The 22056-nt window shown below is 40.8% G+C and overlaps 1 protein-coding gene across 1 annotated transcript in view; it reads right to left on the bottom strand.

Annotated features, from left to right (window-relative positions):
- The window catches only part of ROBO1 (roundabout guidance receptor 1), a 927259-nt gene that overhangs the window by 55828 nt on the left and 849375 nt on the right, over window positions 1–22056 (bottom strand). The window contains 3 exon segments of the mRNA XM_053306810.1: window positions 14360–14402; window positions 16543–16569; window positions 21512–21709. Of these exon segments, the coding sequence (XP_053162785.1) occupies window positions 14360–14402; window positions 16543–16569; window positions 21512–21709 (268 nt within the window).

Genomic DNA, 22056 nt, shown 5'->3' with positions numbered 1-22056 from the left:
CTTAAAAGAGCTTTAGATGTCCTAGCCTCATACTGTAATGAGGTGTAGTTAAAAATTAATTAAGATAAATCAAAAATTATGTGTTTTAAGAACAAAGCAAAGAAATGTATATGGACACTGAACAGTCATCAATAAGAACAGGTCACTCAATTAAAATACCTGGGGGTAGTTTTTCAACAAAATGCCAGGAAATATGTGCATATGAGAATGGTAGCTGAGTTGGCAAAATGCAGTGTGGTGGCAATTAATAGATTACTGTATTTAGAATGCAAGGCGCAGGTTTTATCCCCACAGCCTCAAAGTTATATTCTGCCAAGGTAATTCCTCATTTATTGTATGGCATTAAATTGGGTCCATACTCAAATTTTGATATGCTAGAAAAAAATCAACCTTGGTTTCTGAGAACTTTATTTGGTACCCCAAATAAATGCACTCCAAATGTGGTCGTGCGTATGGAGGCTGGTTTTCCAAAAATTGAATCATGTGCTTGGCTCTTAATTATTTATTTTTGGCTAAGAGTACACTTGTGGCCAACTGGGATAATTCCCGAGTTCTTATCGGCTGTTACTCAGCTGATCTGGTGTTTAGCGGTAAGCAATAAGCTTACCTCTTTAGGAATAGTTCCTGAACAGCTGTTAGAGTTGGGCCAGGCAAATGCTAAAAGTGCAGTGAGACAACGTCTGGTAGATACTGAGCTGGGTCTCACGATCAGTGAGACCCGGTTTTGAAGTGTGTGCGGGGAGGGAGCCCTGGGCAGCCGGATCGGCCGGCCATATGATTGCTGGCTCCGTGACAGAGCCGGTGGGGGCTGGGGAGCTCAGGGGACGTGCGGCCCCTGGAAGCTGCAGTATGCCCTGTGCATGAGCACAGGGCATACTGGGGAGACCCTTGGAGCTGGGAGGTGGCTTTTTGCCTCCCTGCTGGGGGTCTACTCGTGAGTGGCCACACCATGGAGCTGTGCTGTGGCTACTTGTGATCGGAAAGCCCAGGTTTGCGGAGCGCTTGCTCCCCAAATGCAGGCTTTGGGGAGGGCTAAAAAAGCAGGCTAGCTGCTTATAAGCCAGCGAGCCTGGTGGTTTACATGATCAGCAAAAATCAGGTAAGGCTTTCCTAGCCCAATTTTTGCTGATCGTGAGAATAGCCCCATTGAGTTGCAAATAACTGGGCCTCTCTACCAGAGTTTTATAAAGGAATAAGATCTGAGATGGCTCTCTCACCTGCTAACTATTTGTCCTCCATTGCCCTTAATAAATTCCGATAGGCATTCACAAGAGCTAGGGTTAACTCCTTCCCTTTGGCGTTATTAGTAGGGAGATACCAAGGTATCCCATAGAAGGAACACTGTTTTAGCTATGGATCTGGAGAAGTAGAAACCATAGACCACATTGGATCGGGAAAAGTAGAAACCATCAACCACATAAACTACACTTAAACCCAAGGAAATGCTTTATATTTCCTTTGATATGTAGGTTATCAAACCAGTCTGATGAATATCTTGTTAAATTTTTACTTTCAGATGAGGATACATCAGACTCTAACTCTGTAGCTAAGTTTTGTTATATTGCTTCCAGAATGTATGTAGGTGAACTGTTTTTAGGATGTTAATGTATTATTGTATAGATGTAATTGTATCCACAGATGGTATATGTTTTCTGTTTTGGTCTAAGACCGTAAATAAAATTTAAATTAAATTGAATACCATCTCTGGTCTTTCCTTATTGATTATGAGCCATTAGCTCAATCATCAATCATAATTAGGGTAATTAGTCTGGATTTACAACACTTGCGTACCCCTGCTCTTAAAATGCTACCCCCGCCGTTGCTTAAGCACCAAATCCCACCCCAGTACTGAAACGTTTCGGAGGCCTTTACAATGGCCTCCGAAACGTTTCGGGCACATCCCTAATTTAGGACTTATCGATGTATTTCTAACACAGCATTGAGGTTGAAAATGGGCCTACAGAGGGTGGAAACAAAAGCATGGGTTTTAATCTTCAATTATTGGTACAAGATCCATTTCTCCCCTTTGTGGCTAATCCCTCTTGTGCTGGCCTATTGGTTTCAGTCCACCTGGACACAAGCACTATTGGGCAAGTTGTCATCACTTGGCTTTTCTAATGAATATTTGTCATTATTAGATTACAATCAAGCCAAGGAGATCTTTAAAGAGAGGATCTTGGACGCTGACTACCAGAATGATTTAAGCTCCATTTGGCCCATTGGTGACCTTAGCCAGGAACCTGCTAGCTACCTACTGTCATTTTCTCTACCAAGTCATCACAGGGTGTTTGTCAGAGCAAGAAACGATGCCCTATCATCATCAGTTTTATCTGGAAGGTTTTGAAAAATTCTTTGGCCAGTTGGATTTGCCCTTGTGGCTCAGGTGAGGTCAAATCCATCCACCATGTGCTATTGTTTTGCTTTTATTATAATGATAGCCTGTGTAATTGTATTCTTAACTTGCTATCACTCTTTCCTGATGAACTGCTGAATTTTATGCCACACTCCTTCTTGCAGATAAGAAACTTTCTATCACCTACAATGTCGCCAGATTTTGTGAGGCTGCTGTTAAGATCCACCAACAGCTAACTTATGGATGCTCCCTACTTCCTAGATGCTGCTACAAGAGGCTTCTGTGTTGGTGTACTCTGTATGACTGAATTCTTATCTGAATGTAGTATTATTTATTTGTATGTACATCTAATCAGTGATCAATGATCATAATAAAGCTATTCATTCATTAAAAAATAATAACAATAAGGGTGAGTAAAGATGTTAAAAATATTTTTGTTGCTACCAAGGGAGATTTTTTATTTATTTTGTTGAAAACTTAGATTCTCTGGGATTTAAGAAAAGTTGAGTACAATCTGTGGATCATGACTCATGCCATTACATAATAGCATATGTATTCACTATATATGTATATATGTACATATATACATATATGTATTCACTATAAAACTATATTTCAAATTATCTCAAAGTGGCTAGTTGTCCCCAGACCCTAGCCCAAGAAGACACATAGACTTGATATGGGTAAAAAGGGCCACAACTTTATTAACCGGAACAACAAGACATTGCGGACTGGAACACAAGGTGATTAATCACCCTTAGAGAACAGTGCGGGCCTACTAGGACCAGGTTAGGACTCTGACATCCTACCCAGCACCCTACTGGGCAACACACCTTGGCTCGGGAAATGGGCAGGTATACCCTGCCCAATTCCTTCAAAGCCAACCCCCGCTTTAGTAAGAGAGGATCTGGACACTTCAAGGTCTTCACCCACCCCAGACTGCTCAGCCCAAAGGTTGATGAAGTCCTGAAGCCGGTTTCAGGGCAATCAATTCTCCCCGTGCCGCACAGACCACAAAGGAGTGATTGACCAATGCACCTCTTAAATATCCAAGCGTGCTCACCGATGTTCTATCCCTCAAATTACCACCCCGCCCGCACTGTTACTGCCATTGTGACTGGCCTAAATCTGTCTACACACCCGGGACACAGAACGGAGTAGGCAGAAAACCCCCCGACAGTGGCCAATGCGTCAGGAGCAAAAAGTTCCTACTCAGCCCACGAGGGCGACCAGTCACTAGACCCGCTCTGCGCCAGGGAAGGGAGGGAGGGGAATGCTCGGCCCGAACCGAGGAGGCTGGGGCGGGGATTGGCTGACCACGGCCGAAACCCTGTCCCCAGATACGAAGGGCCTATTGGCCTGCTTCTTGGGCCTCGTGCAGAGCAGGGCTGGGACAAACTCCCTCCCTTCCGCACGAGGCCAAGGGGAGGGGGATTATCTGTGTAGAGCTCATCTGAAACTTCCCTTCCATGTTTTCCATGGTGTTCTCAGCCAATGAGAAATTTCTCTACCAATGAAAGTAACCATTTTAGTAGAAACTTCCTTAGAAAGACACTATATTGTGTAATGTGACACACTATGTTGTGTGTTGATTCATTTTCAAGCAATGAAAGCAGAGGGCTTTTGGTGCATTTGGGGGCAGGAGTATGAAATTTGTAAAGTGTTGTGGAGGCAGCTTACTGTTGATTGGTGGTGATGAAAGGCGTCCTTTTTAAAAAGAAAAAGAAAAAAAAGAAAAAATGATGCTCTATCTCTGTGGAAAGTGACAAGAACAGCTTTGGAAGTACTGTAGATCTTCCTGGCAGCCAGTTCTGTATAGCTGCTATTTTTTCCTTGAACACCTATGAAATTATGCTATGTCAATGGGCAGCATAATTCCAAGGGAATGCCTGAGAACAATTGTTGACATGCCCACCTATTCCCATTGCACCCCAGATTGAATCTTGGCAGTATCTCTATTTCTACAAGCAAGAAGCCTCTGCCCAAGTGTATTCCTCTGATTCAAAGACAGGAAAAGAGTCATTCTGGCCAGGTTTTTCTTGAGTGCCCTCAGCTCATTAGTGTGATTAAGAGATACTGCTCTTAATCACACTTAGTAGTGTGATTAAGAGATACCACTCTGATAGTCACAGCTCCTGAGCATACACAGAGAATGCTATAATAGGCAAAGCTTTGGAGGACACTCAGATAAGCCTAAGAACCATAGGCATCCTCCCTCCCATAGTCCCGTAAGACTTCTAGATTCATTCAAAGGAGTTACCCTGTGTCGCATGTATGACTATTTGCTCCATGGGCAGAAGTCATGGGTGTGTGCTCGGAGCAAGGAGTTCTGGGTCTCAGGGAGCAAGTTCATTCCCTAGAGACCAAGATGGCAGATTTGGAGAAGCTCAGAGAGACAGAGAGGCATGCGGATGAGACCTTCAGGGATGTGGTAGAGGCAACCCACTCCAAGGCTGATAGCTCCTCTGCTGTCAGGGAGAATGAAGGTATTGGGTAAGAAGGACATCAGTCTGAGGAAGAGGGAAATGCTCCGTTAGAAGGGACCCCTTCCATGGACGATGAACCCATATCCTCTTGCACAGGAGATATTCCTCCAGGGTGGTGGAGGCCTCTGTGTAGTGGGTACATCAATCATTAGAGGTATAGAGAGATGGGTTTTTAACCCGCATGTTGACTTGCCTACCTAGAAGCCCAGCAGAGAACAGGGCTAGAAGCCCAGCGGAGGAGAGGGACACCCCTTCTGGCTGTCCTGCCAGCTCTTTGACCTTGGGCAGCACTGCCAACAAGCTGCATAGCCTTACCTTGCTCCTCTGCAATGCCAGGTCGGCCCAAAATAAGCCTGAACTCATCCATGATTTGATTATAGATGAAGGGGCCAACCTGTATGTATTACCAAGACTTGGTTGGGGGAGGCTAGTGGTCCAGTCTGGTCCCAACTTCTCCCTCCAGGATATTCTGTAGATGAGCAGGTGAGGGGACGTGGGTAGGAAGGTAGAGTGGCTGTGGTCTATAAGGATAACATCTCCCTCACCAGGGTCCCTGTTAGGGTATTGGACCATATTGAATGTGTGTACTTAAGTTTGGGGACCAGGGATAGATTGAGACTTCTGTTGGTGCACTGATCACCCCGCTGCCCAACGGAATCCCTTACTGAGCTCACGGACCTGGTTGCAGAACCCGTGTTGGAGTCTCCAAGACTTTTGTTGCTGGGGGACTTCAATGTTCATTTTGGTACCAATTTGTCCGGGGCAGCTCAGGAGTTCATAGCAGCCAGGACAACTATGGGCCTATTCCAAGCGGTCTCTGGACCAATGCATATTGCAGGTCACACACTTGATTTGGTCTTCTACTCTGATCAGGGTGGTGTTCTGTGGGTGGGGACTCCTGTGATCTCCCCATTGTCATGGACGGACTACCATCTAGTTAAGGTTGGACTTACAACCACTTCCCACCTCTGCAGGGGCAATGAATGGTCCGCCCAAAGAGGTTATTGGTTCCGGTAGAAAATTCTGAACTTTTAGTTGGTTCAGAATGTGGCAGCCAGGTTGGTCTCTGGGTCATCTCGGAGAGACCACATTACTCCTTTGCTTATGGAGCATCACTGGCTGCCAATAGGTCTCTGGGCAAAATACAAAGTGCCAGTTTATTTATTTATTTATTTATTTATTTATTTGGAGAACAAGTGGCTGGCTATGGGATAGAGACTGTCAGCCTGATGGATGATCTCCAATTGAGAATTGACAGAGGAAGTCTGACTCTGTTAGTCCTTTTGGACTGCTTGGTGGCTTTCAATACTATTGACCATAGTATCCTTCTGGAGTGTCTGAGGGGGTTGGGAGTGGGAGTTACTGCTCTGTAGTGGTTCCACTCCTACCACTCGGACAGGTTCCAGATGGTGTGCCTTGGAGACTGTTGTTCTTCAAAATCTGAATTTTTGTATGGTGTTCCCCAGGGCTCCATATTGTCTCCAATGTTGTTTAATATCTACATGAAACTGTTGGGAGAGATCATCAGGAGATTTGGTGCAGGGTCCTACCAGTATGCTGATGACACCCAAATCTATTTCTCCATGTCAGCATCATCGGGAGAGGGCATAACCTCCCTAAATGCCTGCCTGGAGTTGGTTATGGGATGGATGAGGGATAACAAACTGAGACTGAATCCAGATAAGACGGAGGTATGTTGCACCCAACATTGAACTGGCCCTCACTGGTTCCGTGCAGATCCCTAGCATCTGGTGGGCCACTGTGTGAAACAGGATGCTGGACTAGATCATGGGTCTGATCCAGCAGGGCTGTTCTTATTAAACACACACACACACACACACACACACACACACACACACACACAATATCTATCTATCTATCTATCTATCTATCTATCTATCTATCTATCTATCTATCTATCTAAATAAGCTTGGCCACTGGAGTAATAAACACCAAGATCAGAATTCTAAAATGTGGAAAGTGTTCAATCCAGGCACCCAAAAGGACGTTAAAATTAAATGGACATTAAAAGGATATTAAAACTCTTTGGTTTAGCACTTCTTTCAGTGTTTGAGATGGAATCCAGTATGTTGGTCCAGCCTTCAGTATTCTGTTAGTCTTTCCTGCTAACCCCTATTCAGATGTGCCGCATTGTTCCCAAAGACTGAGGTTTCCCAGATCCCCCTTGCCAGGTGGATCTTCCATATCATCACTCCCGCCCAAAGCAAAGCAGCTAGGCAGTTAGCTATAGAACTGTTTCTCTATTCCCAACTTCTTTCTCTCCCTGCTGTATTCTAGTGCTCTCTACTGTATCCCCTGTCTTTCAGTGCTAACCTGCGAATGCATATTGAGGCAACTCTATGCCATTCTCAGAACATTAAGCAAGCCTTGCTCCCCAGGTCACTGCCAGCAAATCTGCTGAGGTGCTAATCACTGCCTTTCTCTTGTAAATCTCTGTTCTTTAATAAAACTCTGCTTTGCTTGTAAGTAACGTGTCTGTACCCTATTGTGAGCTTCTGAGTACTTTAACACATGTGTGTCTTATTCATGATCAGTACCTGGATTTTCCAGTACCTTAACGTATCATTTGGCTGTATGCAGGTTTGCACTAAATTGAGTTATATTTCCCAAATTAAGCCAAAGCAATCACAAAGAATGGTAACTATCATGTTTCAGAACAAACTTGGTAACAAAATGGTCTTGGCAATTATGATAACCATGGCAATGCAGCCATTCTCAGTGAAATCTGGAAGTTCTCCAAGTTCCATGAATTGGAGAACCATTACGCACATGCATAGCTTGCAACTCTGGTTGCAGAAGTCGAAGGGAAACAATTGCTCCTTTTGTCTGTTTTGAATCAAGTAGACAAGATGGAAGGTATTTAACACAGGATGACTTAATCCCCTCTTCTGAGGTCAAAATAGCCCCTCCTGGGTTCCTCAGTATCCAGGGGATGGGTGGGGATCACAGTGACACACCTTCTATAGCACGGGTCATGGGTGTGAAGCCCATACTATAAGAAACTGAAGCCACTGGAGGTTATATGAAAGCCCTCTCATTTTCTCCATTAAATTCTCAGACAGAGAAAACAGGCCAGTATCTACAGCTTAGAATTTTAAAAATAATTTCCTCACATCATCCCACATGTTTTCTCTCTAAAATAATAAAAATAAAAATAATAAAGATGTAAAAATATTATGGGACTTCCCACTACAAACAGACAAACATCTGCCACACAATACACCAGATATAACTGTATTCGAGAAGAAAGAAAAACAGTCAAAATAATCGACATAGCAATAACAGGGGATAGCAGGACAGAAGAAAAAGAAATAGAAAAAATCACCAAATACAAAGATCTACAAATTGAAATTGAAAGGCTGTGGCAGAAAAAGACCAAAATCATCCCAGTGGTAATTGGCGCCCTGGGTTCAGTTCCAAAAGACCTTGAAGAGCACCTCAACACCACAGGGGCCACCGAAATCACCATCAGCCAATTACAAAAAGCAGCTTTACTGGGAACAGCCTATATTCTGCGATGATATCTATAACAACTGACAATAAAATTCAGACATCCCAGGTCCTTGGGAAGGACTCGATGTCTGGATAAAACATACCAGTCAAGAACACCTGTCTGACTGTGTAAACAAGAAATAATAATAATACTTAAGAATGGCAACTTGAAGAAAGAAACAGAGGGTTTAATACTGGCTGCACAAGAACAGGCACTAAGAACAAATGCAATAAGAGCAAAAGTAGAAAAGTCAACAACAAACAGCAAGTGTCGCCTTTGTAAAGAAGCAGATGAAACTGTGGACCACCTAATCAGCTGTTGTAAAAAGATCGCACAGACTGACTACAAACAAAGGCATGACAAGGTAGCAGAGATGGAACATCTGCCAAAAATACAAGCTACCTGTAGCCAAAAATTGGTCGGGCCATGCAATTGAAGAAGTGGTAGAAAACGAAGATGCAAAAATATTATGGGACTTCCGAATACAAACAGACAAACATCTGCCACACAATACACCAGATATAACTGTAGTCAAGAAGAAAGAAAAACAAGTCAAAATAATCGACATAGCAATACCAGGGGATAGCAGAATAGAACAAAAAGATATAGAAAAAATCACAAAATAAAAGATCTACAAATTGAAATTGAAAGGCTGTGGCAGAAAAAGAACAAAATAATCCCAGTGGTAACTGGCACCGTAGGTGCAATTCCAAAACAACTTGAAGAGCACCTCAACACCATAGGGGCCACAGAAATCACCATCAGCCAATTATAAAAAGCAACTTTACTGGGAACAGCCTATATTCTGCGACGATATCTATAACAACAGCAATAACATTGACAATAAAATTCAGCCATCCCAGGTCCTTGGGAAGGACTCGATGTCTGGATAAAACAAACCAGTCAATAACACCTATCTGACTGTGTAAATAAATAATAATAACAACAACAATCCTCTTGGAATGACATTATGGGCTGGTTCAGACAAACTGTACCATGCAGTGTGATGCATGTGGAGAACGAAGGACCTGTCTGGTCTTGCTTGCCTGCAACCCCAGCATTATATCCCCAACCCTACACAATCACAAGAAGCTCTGAAAATAGCACTCACTTGTCCTGCAAATAAGCCACTTCCCACAAAACTTTCAATAATTTCTCACCTACCCCTGACATTTTGCCTGTTTAGTACTCCCCACTTTAACATTTGAATTTTGAACATAATTGCTTCTAGAATAATTTACAGATTGGTTCTAGGTCCATGCATCAGAAGTAGTTGTGTTAAGCTCAGGAGTTCTGGGCTGCAGTGGGCTATGCTGATCGTGTCCGCACTAAGTCAGGTATCAATATGGTGGTCCCCAGGGAGCTGGTGGCCACCAGGTTGCCTAAGGAGGGGTGAATGGCTCAGGTCAGAGACAGAGCTGGTTAAATTGGAAGATCTATGGTAGGAACACTTATAGTGGATTTTAAAGAACCCAATTATGAATGTCACATTTAAGCGTTTGTCAGTGATATATTGAATCCTTTGCAAATAGTTGCTGATACATCCTCAACTTGAAATGTAAGAGGATTAACATATTTTAGCATTTAAGAGATTAAAATTCCACATCATGACTCTGAATACTTATAAAATTGATGGTTAATATTTTATCTACAGCATGATAACTTTGTTCTAGTGTAAATATAAATCCATTATTAGTAGTCCTACCTCTTAGCTTCCATAATGCACTTCCACTTAGCTTGGGGGCTACATTGTTCACAACAGTCAAACAGCGACCTTGTTTTCTCAAAGCACAAGGTGCATGCAAGGATTCCAGCAACAGACAATGGGTTGATTCTAACCTTGCACTCCATGTACAAAAACTTGTTCCATTCATAATGGAATAGTTGTGCTCCCCAGAAAAGGTCCTCCATGTCTGGATTGAAAAAAAAACTTGTGTATATGGAACACATGTGTTTAAGAGATCTGTCTGTTTTGTAGATGCTCTGGGTTCACTGCAGTTTCTACACTTGTCTTCTACACATTCAACATTTGGATAGTCAACAGAATATTTAAAATCCACTAGAATAAAACTCTGTTGCCTGATTTGACAGTATATTATCACTGTGCAGTAAATGTGGCTCATTAATTTAGCTGTGGCTCAAATTAAGTTCTACAAATAAGAGAAGTCCTGAGTTGATGCTAATGATGAAGGAAGCTTTTCTTTCAGCATGGAATAGAGAAAAACAGGCCCACCTATCTGTGATTAGTGCTAAGGCCTTCCATGAATCCAACATCTATGTAACCTTTCAATTTTACAAATTAAGCAGTGCTTATTGTTCAGTAAGAACATTAAAATACTTGAATAAAACTAATTTTTATTTATTCATATAGTGCTATCATTGTCTGTGATGCCTAACAGAGAAACAAAAGTAAAAAGAGACAGTACTCAAGCCATCCTTGCCAAAGTCCCTGAGACCTAAGACCAGTTGTCATTTTCCTCCCGGCCATCGCTTACATCCATTGTATAATTTCCCCATTTCATCTTTTCACCCTTCTCTTCCGCAACTACATCTGGACACTTTCTCCTCCTCCTCCATTTCCCCCCTCTAACAATATCACCTGGTTCCCCAGCATATTCTCGTGATGCAGTGTGGACAGATACCTTAATCCCCTATATAGGCATATCTGGAAATGTATGAGGACCTTCCTAAATTCTCCCCTTTATTATTCTATTGTTCACTATTAAATGCCTGGCAACATCCTGATCTTCTGAAGATATTTGCCTGCTGCATGAGAAAGACTCTGATTGTACTGGTGACAATAGGTGTGTGTATCTATGTTATTCATTAAATATAATAAAAATAAAGACTTTTAACTCCCATGCCACTGTCACTTTTATTTTGACTAAACAGAGTTTAGGGCACATTCTGCCCTAATTTGCAACCAAGAGCAAATGTATTTTGCAGGATGCTGAGAAATGTATGCTTAAATGAACTTGAATCAATCAGTCAAACTGTTTTCTGAATAGATCATTTGAAAAAACACCAAATTTGATCAGAAAAAACCAATGTCAGCAAAATCTTGTACTTTGTGTAGGTGTAGCATCCTCAGTTTTACAAATTGTACACATGGGATAGTGCAAAGTGATTAATCCCTTTACAATGGACTTTGCTTTTGGGTCATTGGAACACCTATTCATTTGGAGCAACTGCATTTACTCAGAGAGGGTTGGTTCAGGTGTAACACTAAAACATAGTCTAGAGCAGAGCTGCACAACTTTGGCCCTTCCAGCTGTTGACCGGTCTCATCATCCCTAGCCACAGTGGCCAATAGTCAGGGATGATGGGAGTTCTAGTGCAACAACTGCTGGAAGGCCAAAGTTGTATAGTCCTAGAGCTATATGGACTAGCACGGAGAGAGGTTTGGGCTTGCCTGCTCCCTCCTCTTGTCTTCCTTCCTCTTCCCCTTGCATTCTGGGATTTCCATCCTTTTGTAGTTGACAGCAAGCCACAGCTTCTTGTTAAATAGGTATCAGCTATCTACTGTATGGTTTGCACTTGCTGTGCCAAGGTCACATACAGGTGAAACTCGGAAAATTAGAATATCGTGCAAAAGTCCATTAATTTCAGTAATGCAAAATAAAAGGTGGAACTGATATATGAGACAGACGCATTACATGCAAAGCGAGATAAGTCAAGCCTTAATTTGTTATAATTGTGATGATCATGGTGTACAGCTCATGAAAACCCCAAATCCACAATCTCAGAAAATTAGAATATTACATGGAACCAAGAAGACAAGGATTGAAGAATAGAACAATATCGGACCTCTGAAAAGTATAAGCATGCATATGTATTCAGTACTTGGTTTGGGCCCCTTTTGCAGCAATTACTGCCTCAATGCGGCGTGGCATGGATGCTATCAGCCTGTGGCACTGATGAGGTATTATGGAAGACCAGGATGCTTCATTAGCGGCCTTCAGCAATTCTGCATTGTTTGGTCTCATGTCTCTCATCCTTCTCTTGGCAATGCCCCATAGATTCTTTATGGGGTCAGGTCAGGCGAGTTTGCTGGCCAGTCAAGCACAGTACACTGTATACTTTTCAGAGGTCCGATATTGTTCTATTCTTCAATCCTTGTCTTCTTGGTTCCATGTAATATTCTAATTTTCTGAGATTGTGGATTTGGGGTTTTCATGAGCTGTACGCCATGATCATCACAATTATAACAAATTAAGGCTTGACTTATCTCGCTTTGCATGTAATGCGTCTGTCTCATATATCAGTTTCACCTTTTAATTTGCATTACTGAAATTAATGGACTTTTGCACGATATTCTAATTTTCCCAGTTTCACCTGTATCTGGATCAAACATTGGTTTGCAAGGGAAGCACAAAGCAGAGTTGCTGGTTCTCATGTAATGGTGAGCCAGGATGGGAGGAAATGAATCAGAACACAAGACAGGACAAGGGAGGAGGGGAGGTACATGATAATTGTTCCAGGCTGATTCACACAGCAGCAAACCAAGATTTGTTGTTACATCTGAACTGAGTCGATGCTTCCTTGCAGAACTGGACATTTCTGCTAGGAAGCAACAGTCAACATTTTTCAAGGCCTTACATAATTTGATCCCTTGTTTATTCACACAATGTACTGCCAATGAAGCTGGGGATGGGTATTGAATGAAATCTGGTTTAGCCTCTCATTAGAATTCTAATCTTCATCATTCTTTAGATTTGTGGAGTCATTTAGGAGTCAGAAGACAGTTGTGGCATCCTGACTAATGCTCCATGTATGCAGCAAAAGGAAACATGCATGCATTGGGTGCAGTCCTGCTTCACAGTGTGGGTGCTTATGTGTGGGTGGATGTGCATGGGATTGTGTGCAACTTGCAGGGACATAATTCTGGGCTGCACAGAGGACTTAGGGGAGATCAGCAAAAACAAACAAACAAACAAACAAACAAACAAACAAACAAACACCCTTGCTGCTGAAGCAGAACCACATCTGCTGTGTGTGTACTATATCCATCCACACACACACACACACACACACACACACACACACACACACACACGCCCCCTGCCCCAAACTTACAGCTCTGGGCAGTCTGGCTGCTCACAGGCGGTGTTAGCTGGGGATGTCAGCAAGTATCTGAACTGTTTACTCATTCCAAAGTTCTTGTCTGAAATGTACCTTCTCTTGGCCGATCCCTAGTCTGTAGCTCTGAACCATCATCTGAAAGTCTGGTTTCTTTCCGATACCAGGGCAATTTTGTGCTTGTAAACATGTTTGTTATAAGGACAGTTCTAATGATTGAAGAGATATGAAAACATGGCATGCGGTGGGGTAGGACTTCAGGTAAAATTAAAGAGGGAATGCTTTGCATGTAACTGTACCAGCATAAATTCTTAGCATTTCCAATTTCATTTGCAAAAAGTGCCATGGCTGACCAAAACAAAATCAACAAAATTTCTGCCTGAGAGTCATCACCAGTCAGGGTATCTAAAACTGTGCAAGATTGACCATTAGGCATGCTACCTCCTCTATTGAACCTGCCTTCTAAGCAAGAACTGAATGAAACACAACTGGCATTTGCATGAGAAGAGAATTATTAACCACTGATTAACTAACTTAAAGTTTAATTGCATTGAAGATGAACATGTATTGATTTCTCAGAACACAGTAGCTCTATTCCTCTACAATTTTATTTCACATTTTCCAGAAAGCAATAATTGTTACTACATTTTATATTTTTTATTTTTAAGCACGTAATAGACAGGTGTTGTGTAAGCATATTTTCCCATCGAATCTGGTTTCCTATTTTATCTTCATTACTGTACATTTTATCTCCTAAAATGCCACAATTTACTTCTTTATCAGCAAGACTCTTAGTTTGAAGTTAAAGTGCTCCCTCTCCTGTTTATTTTCTGAGATGCATCTTTGCCCAAATCCACAGAGTAGCTAAGCTGAAAAAAAATTACAATTCATACTGTTGCATTACATGTAGGATACACATTTTATTACCTGCCTCCACTGCTTACGGCTTCTCCTCCTCTTTGATATGTTACTAAAATATAAAATAAAAGGAGAATAGTGTTTAATTCTTCGCATGTGTTCACACTGGATTCTTACAAGATATCTACTTTTGTTTCTTTTTCACCAAATTATATACCGTTTTTATAGCAGTCCTCCTTACTCAAGCAAAACGAAATATTGTACATGTGCTAGTTAAGTAATTACATTTTAAATACTACCCTAGTTTTACAATTTTCTCCCCACAAAAGAAAAATTAAAGACTGCTTGGAGGCAACATTGTTGAATGTGTATATTTTATTTTATAAACTGTACTTTAAAATATATACAAGAAGAAATTAGTGGAAACAAATACTTGTAAACATATTTATACATGAGTCAGGGTTTCAGACAGAATCATACTGAAAATCTGTTTTTAAAAACAGGCACAACCTCCGCCCCGCCAAGTGCTGCAATGTAGGCTACCACCCCCAAATTAAGCAAAGGGTTAAGAAGATTAGCCTCAGTGCAAATTCCACAGCAATGTATTTCCCAAACTAGGAATGTGTCTTAAAAGGCAGCCAAATTCTTCTCTTTAGAAGAACTCCAAAGTGGGGGCCTGCAAGGCAGAGATAACTGCTTGCAGCGATTACAATAACAGGATTAAAACGTAGCAGCCAATAGTATGTAGGCCTTTGGCTGAAAGTGTTGCTAAAAAAGAGGGCCTGTTACCATTTAAATGCAGTGGAACTAAACTAGCAGGATTCTGAATTATTGAAGAGAGAAGTTTTTTTTAAATTTTAAATACCGCCTGTATTTCAGACTACTCCTTGTCAAATCTTTCTGCTGTCTGTTGTGCAGCTATCACTTGCTGTGCCAAGTATTGATTCATGTATTTTAGTCTTCACAGTTCTAAAGTCTCATCTCCTGTTAGAAACTCAACACTTTTACTCTAACTACACTGAAATTTAAGCTTTCAAATAAACTTAAGACTAATCATATACTTAAATGTCATATCCTTATTTATGTTTTTCTGCAGAACCCAGAGGTTTTTGGGGTGTTTTAAAGAACAATCTGATAAAATGTAGACCAATACACTCCACAGGTTTCAGATTAATATTAGGCTGAAAAGGAAAGAAAACACATTGCAAAGTAATTTTAAAAGTTGAAGTAATCACATCTGAGGATCACAAAAAACAAACAAACCATAAACCTGCATGAATCTACTCTAGCTTTTTCTTTTCAGAGAATTTGGAACAATTTAGTCTACCCACCAAGAACATCTAGATTCAAAACAACACCATGGTCTATGCAAAGATTATTTAATATATGATGGAATGAATCCACTCTAGTGTTTTTTTTCTCCCAGATAATTTGCTAAATCATCAATCACTGCAATAATACCCAATGGCTATACACTTCTCTAGAGATGGAGTGTTGTGCACGAGGACGATACTTAAAAGGCACTTTGATATTAATTTAACATTGGTTATTGATCTACTTTAGTTTATTGTAAATACTGAAGAGTAATTGGCAAACAAGAAGTGCATATGCTGAGGGATCAGTGGAATAAGTGGACGCAGAGCATATTGACCTGTGTTAAGGTTCAGCAGAGAGACCATGTTATATTTAACACACATATTACTTGTCTTTACATTACAGGTTTCTACAATATCGTACTTTTCAACAAGAAGCACTGACTTAAGAATAAAAGCTGTGATCTATAAGCAACCTATAAAACATGACTTTCTTAGAGGTCCTTCTATCTAAGTTGCTAAGCAATGTTCCATTAAGATTCACTTGCAGGGAATTCTGCCTTCCTTTAGGCCGAGCCCTTTGTCTGTCAACAGTCCATTTCATAAGAGCTGGACAATTGTGGACACCTTTGCAATAATGGAGGTCACTCAATTAGTGAAAAACAATAATGCTGTTATGCTGTAACAATAATGGCATGGCAGACTACAGGATGTTATAAAGCCTTCCAGAGGATATAAAAACTGACACTTAGTACAACAATGTTAAATATATAGTATGGGGTTTATTATAATATATAATAAGACTGTCTGCCTTAAGTAACCTTAACGATACCTACAAATATATAAAACTGTGCCTGGTTATATGAAGAAAGAAGAAAGAAAGTGACACAGTATCACAGGCACATGCCAAACTGTCAAGGGAAAAGTGCAAATATATACCTGTTGGTGTGAAGGTAAAAGACGGGACTGAAAAATCAAAACACAATAAAAACTGGTTATTAAGCTGAAGAGAGAAAGAGAGACCATACAACATTAGTATAAATCAAGGTAGCAACAGAACATAAAGCAAGGGTAAATATGTCCAGACAAACGGATATGTGAATAAAACAAAATCTGTGAAGGTAGCTTGTCTCCACAGATTTCTGAGGAAGAATGACATTCTAGCATACTGTGCTCTTGAGGGAAATAGAGTGTGGTTTAGCCTCTGAATGACCTTCACTTTAGTGCCTTATGTTTTCCTGTGAATCCACGTACAAACAAAACCCCTGTGCTATTTAATCATTTAAAACACAGACTAACAGGTTCTTTTACAAGTATTATCAAGGTTTCACTTGCTTCTTATCTTCACTGCACCAACTAAATTCTAAAGTGAACCAAAATGGTAATGAATCAGCAATTATTTGGACTAACTGAAGGACTATAAAATTGGGTCAGTTTTACCGTATCTACATTATAAAGTGTGATGCACTTCACAGATGCTAGTTATTCAATATTACATTTTGTGTTCATTATTTTAATATAAAATATATCGGAACAGACAAAACAACAGTACTTGGGAGTGAGCCCCATTGAACCCAAAGGAACTTACTTCCAAATAAACAGGATTACAGTGTAAAAGTTTTTCCCCCCTTTTTAGATTGTTTTGTTATTTTCAACTATTAGCTACTGCAATCTGTCTCAATTCACCAAGCTATGAATTTTAACAGAAAAGGGTCAGAATATAATAATTGTCTCTGAAAAACCTTTAATCTCACAGCCTCTATAGATCTTAATTGAATCAATAAGACCTCTAATCAAACAGCAGACCTCCAAAGTAACATCTACTCCATTTTTTTTCCTAGCACACACTTCCTCTTCTGTTGAACAATAGAATATATTTTCTGTATTGCTAATGGGAAGAAAGAAGCCATGAAATGCTCCTTAATTCAGAGCAAAACAAAGAAATGCATAATACCCAGCATAATAGTTCCTAAATATGTTTTGGCCTTGAAATATATGTTAGCAGACCTGCCACAAAGAGATGATAGAAAGGCTAATGCTTCTGGTAGCTTTTGTGTGTGTGTAATATAGGTCTGATTTCTGTATTGACTAGGGCCCTCAAGTCTCAGAGGAATCAGAAAAGCCTAATACAGAACACACTGCATATGTGCTGCTTCTTATCAAGTCACTTTATTTACAAGATTATTGCACAAAACAACAACAGCAACCCTCTAAACATTTTTTCCAGTTCAAGCACTGCCCTTCATTTGTAGCAGGTCTGTTTTTATTGCAGGAATTTTATTATGATTTCTTTATGCTGATTCTTATCACATAGACAATGGAATTCAGTGACATTAAGAACAGAAAATACAGAACTATAGTAATAAAGCTCTCTCTCGCTCGCTCTCTCTCTCTCACACACACACACACACACATTTAAAATGAGCACTATTCATGAAAGAATAATGCATCTCAACATTAATTGGCAGTCACAAGGACATGAGAAAAGATGAGAGGTTCCTGTCATTATTTTGTGTGTGAATTGAATGCTCAATATAGTATCATTTGTAACAAATTCAGAAAAGGTCAGCCTGAGTGAAATCTTTATATTTCACATACCAACAATTATCAAAGTTTACACTAATAAGGATGATGAATGTGACCACTGGTATGTATATGTGAATACAGAAATATTTTAACAGTTGTCAAAACATCAAACTGAATATTATATTATTGTATTATTATTATTATTATTATTATTATTATTATTATTAAAAGTTTGCTTTCCCCAAGCTTTTGTAGTGATATGTCTAACTAGATGCTCTGAACACTGACAGATTATCTTCCAATTTTCTTGTCTTAAAGATGGAGATTTTACTTGAACTGTATTTAATAAATGAGTTTCAGTGTCTTTTATTAATATAATTTCTATTGTTCTTTTGAAATTTATAGAAAATTTGCAAAGTGCTACCTATAGAAATTGGAAAGATACAAAAGACTGTGAGCAGCATCAAACAACAAGGCATGAAATTTTTTAAAATAGCATGCTGTGGATTTAACTCATTTACACTGACATTATTAGTCGAATAGAAATGTGTATAAAAGTTTGCATGACAACATGCAATTAGTAAAGCTAGAAGAAAATTGGTTAAAATAGCACAAGGCATATCATGTAAGTTTTCAGGAAGAAAAATAACCAACGTAAGTGAATTTCGTCCTCAGCTTCATTGGTATTTAATGTTGACTTAATGTAGTTCTTATTGGGCCACAATGTTTCATCATTTCTATTTTGTCTTAGATTTTACCTCCAAGACTCTGCATCCTGGGAGACATTGGATTTTTTTTTAATTTATTTTTTTTGGAGTTCAAACTTCATAATTTTTGGTAAGGGTAGTTGAAAGAAAATGTGTCTACATTCTTGAGACTGGCCAAAGGTATCTCAATACAATCACTATGCCTAGAAATTAGGCTGGTGGAAGATTTGTAGACACACTGGACTAAGGCTATAAGACCTTGTTCTGACTAGTGCTTAGCACTAAGTCCACATCTAGGTTAACTTCTCGCTGTAAAAGTCAGTAAGGCAGAGCTGAGTTTTTTGCTTGCAAGGGTTTGCCCAAAACAAAACAAAACAAACAAGTAAGAAAGGGCAAGGTGAAAAATTACTTCAAATCTTTGGTGGTTTTGACCCTGCTCCAAAAATCAGTCCTGTATGCAGATTTCTCAAATGGTTACTGCAGCCTTACTTGAGAGAATGATAACTTTGCAGCTTGAAGTAACCCTGTTATTGTATTTCTGAGGTGCTGCCAGTCTAGTTCAGCAGGGCACTAAAACATGGCAGTTCACCTCATCAGTAGTCTAAAGATACCCTGCTCCATCATTTCTTGTCTTAAAGATGGTGACAGGAGAGGAGAGCTTGTCTACAGGAGAGGAGAGCTGGTCATGTGGTAGCAAGCGTGACTTGTCCCCTTAGCAAAGCAGGGTCAGCCCTGGTTGCATATGAATGGGAGACAACATGTGTGAACACTGTAAGATGTTCCTCTCAGGGGATGGAGCCACTCTGGGAAGAGCAGAAGGTTCCAAGTTTTCTCCCTGGCATCTCCAAGATAGGGCTGAGAGAGATTCCTGCCTGCAACCTTGGGGAAGCCCTGCAAGTCTGGATGGACAATACTGAGCTAGATGGACCTGTGGTCTGACTCAGTATATGGCAGCTTCCTGTGTTGCTTTGTTCTCTGAAATGAAAGTTTGTACTTGGCTCTGGTTATGAAATACTTGCAGGCAAACTGACAGAAGCTGAATGAGTACACAGCACTAATAAAACATAGCACTAATAAAATGTTTGCCTGCTCCATAATCTGTAGCAATCACCATCTATATCTATATCTATATCTATATCTATATCTATATCTATATCTATATCTATATCTAAGGCGTACCCCATGGCTGATCCTGTGCGTGGCAGCTCTTGCAAGAGTTTGTGAGCAGAAGCACCATGGTTATTGGGCAGTGGAAATTCCATATGCAGATAGGGAGGAGGAGTCTGTGATGGTTAAGGACAGTTGGAATGCAACTGTTACTGGTTGGAAGATGTTCTTGATTGTAGAGGAGAGGAATCTATCTATCTATCTGGATAGTGGGCAGCGGTCTGCGAAGAGAGGGGTTGTGAGGGAGGAAAGAGCCCCTTCAGGAGAAGGAGGCTGCCATTGTGTGAATTAGATGAGGAAACAAGATGAACAAGATCTGTTAACTCATGGGGAGAGAGGGGTGAGAAGAGGAAATAAGAAAGGGCGAGGGACAGGCCCAAGCCTGTCAGTGGCCTGAGGGGAACAAGCGGCTATGGCAGCAAGCAAGGGCTCTGTCAACCACTGCTGCTGTTTGGGGCTACCAAGGCCACTGGCGTTGGGGAGGCAGGCAGGTAAGGGACAGGCCCATGCCTGTCAGGGGTCTGACAAGAACGAGTGGCCATGGCAGTGGAGACAGCAAGGAAGGGCCCAGTCAACCTGGAGCAGGAGCAGGACTCAGGTGGGGAGGTATCCGAGGATAGGGGGCTGCAGCTTGGCCAATAGGCACAAGCAACGCTGCAGCCACAACCTAGATGGATGAGGGGGATGGAGGAGTGACCAAGAGGGATGAGGGGGTTGGAAGCAACCGGATGGAGGAGGAGTGGTAGTGTCAGGTGATGGTGGAGAGATCTCTGAGGTGAGGGGGGCTGTGGCAGGGGGTGAGGGGAGCAATCAATTACTAGTGTGCAGATGCTCTGCGTGGGTTACGCTAGCTATCTATTATTTATGCAATTCAGTCTTCTCTGGTTTTAATTCACCTGCTAGACTTGTAATGTTCCCGGGCTCCTTGGGTCACCAGGATATTCAATTCGTAAGGAATATAGGAAGCTGGTTTATAACAAGTCAGAACATGGGTCTGTCTTAGCTCAGCACTGGCTACACTGAGCAGTTACTACACTGACTAGTAGCAACACTGACTAGTAGCAACAAGGTTTCAGACAGAAGTATTTCCCAGGCCTACCTAGAGATGCCAGGGACTGAAACTGGAACCTTCTACATGCAAAGCAGATGCTCTACCACTGAGCTATGGCCCCTTCGCCAAATGCAGTGGTCCCCAGAGTGGTGGGTTTTTTTAGCACCTTTGACCCATTGGGGACTCAGTTTTGTTGGGATGAGCAGGGCACATAAGCTGTATTCCTGAAACTTCCACATGGTAATGTATATTTGTTCCTTAGAGGTATACTAAATCAATTAACTTTTAAAGACCATTCGATTTTGATAGGTTTCTGCTTAAACCGGGCAAAAGTACAGGTGATTAAACTGTATTCAGCCTTTCCTACGTTTGGCTTTTCATTTGCTGTTACAAGATTGGGGTAGACTATAAAAACAAAATCCACCAAATTAAATGTTAATAGGAGAAACAAAAATACCTTTTCTGATACCAGCATAAGTACTAGCGAGTCCATTTCTCTTCTTCCGGTGGCGGTACAACCAGATGCTGAAAAGCATAAGGATAATCCAACAGGCAGCACCTATTCCAGCAATAAATGCTGGCTGCTTTACAACATCTGAAATCTGTTGGGCTAAACTGACTTGGTCTTCTGGGGACACTGGGTTTCCATGAGAATCTGAAAGAAAATACCCAAAGTTTGGAAATATAAATACTGAATGAGATATTGATTTTGTAGAATTTGAGTTTGAAAGTGTTCTATACTTCTCATATAAAACAACTTAATTGTAAGAGATGATGAAAGAACCTTGTTTTTCATAGTCAATAAATATCACAGCAGTGGTGTGTATCAAGCTAGTAAAAGGACAAACATATCCTATTAGAACCTGGAAACTGAGGATATTGTCAAAATCTTCTAAGCTGCTTCCCTCATACCATTTGGCATTTTCTTCTTATGGGGACTGACTGATTTTGGTTCACCTACATTAAACACCAGACAGACAGAGGGAATACTGACCATGTGCA

Source organism: Hemicordylus capensis, chromosome 3 (genome assembly GCF_027244095.1).
Source record: "Hemicordylus capensis ecotype Gifberg chromosome 3, rHemCap1.1.pri, whole genome shotgun sequence".
In the NCBI taxonomy this organism is placed as follows: Eukaryota; Metazoa; Chordata; class Lepidosauria; order Squamata; family Cordylidae; genus Hemicordylus; species Hemicordylus capensis.
Note: the sequence above shows the minus strand (reverse complement) of the source record. Positions and strands in the feature narration are given on the sequence as shown.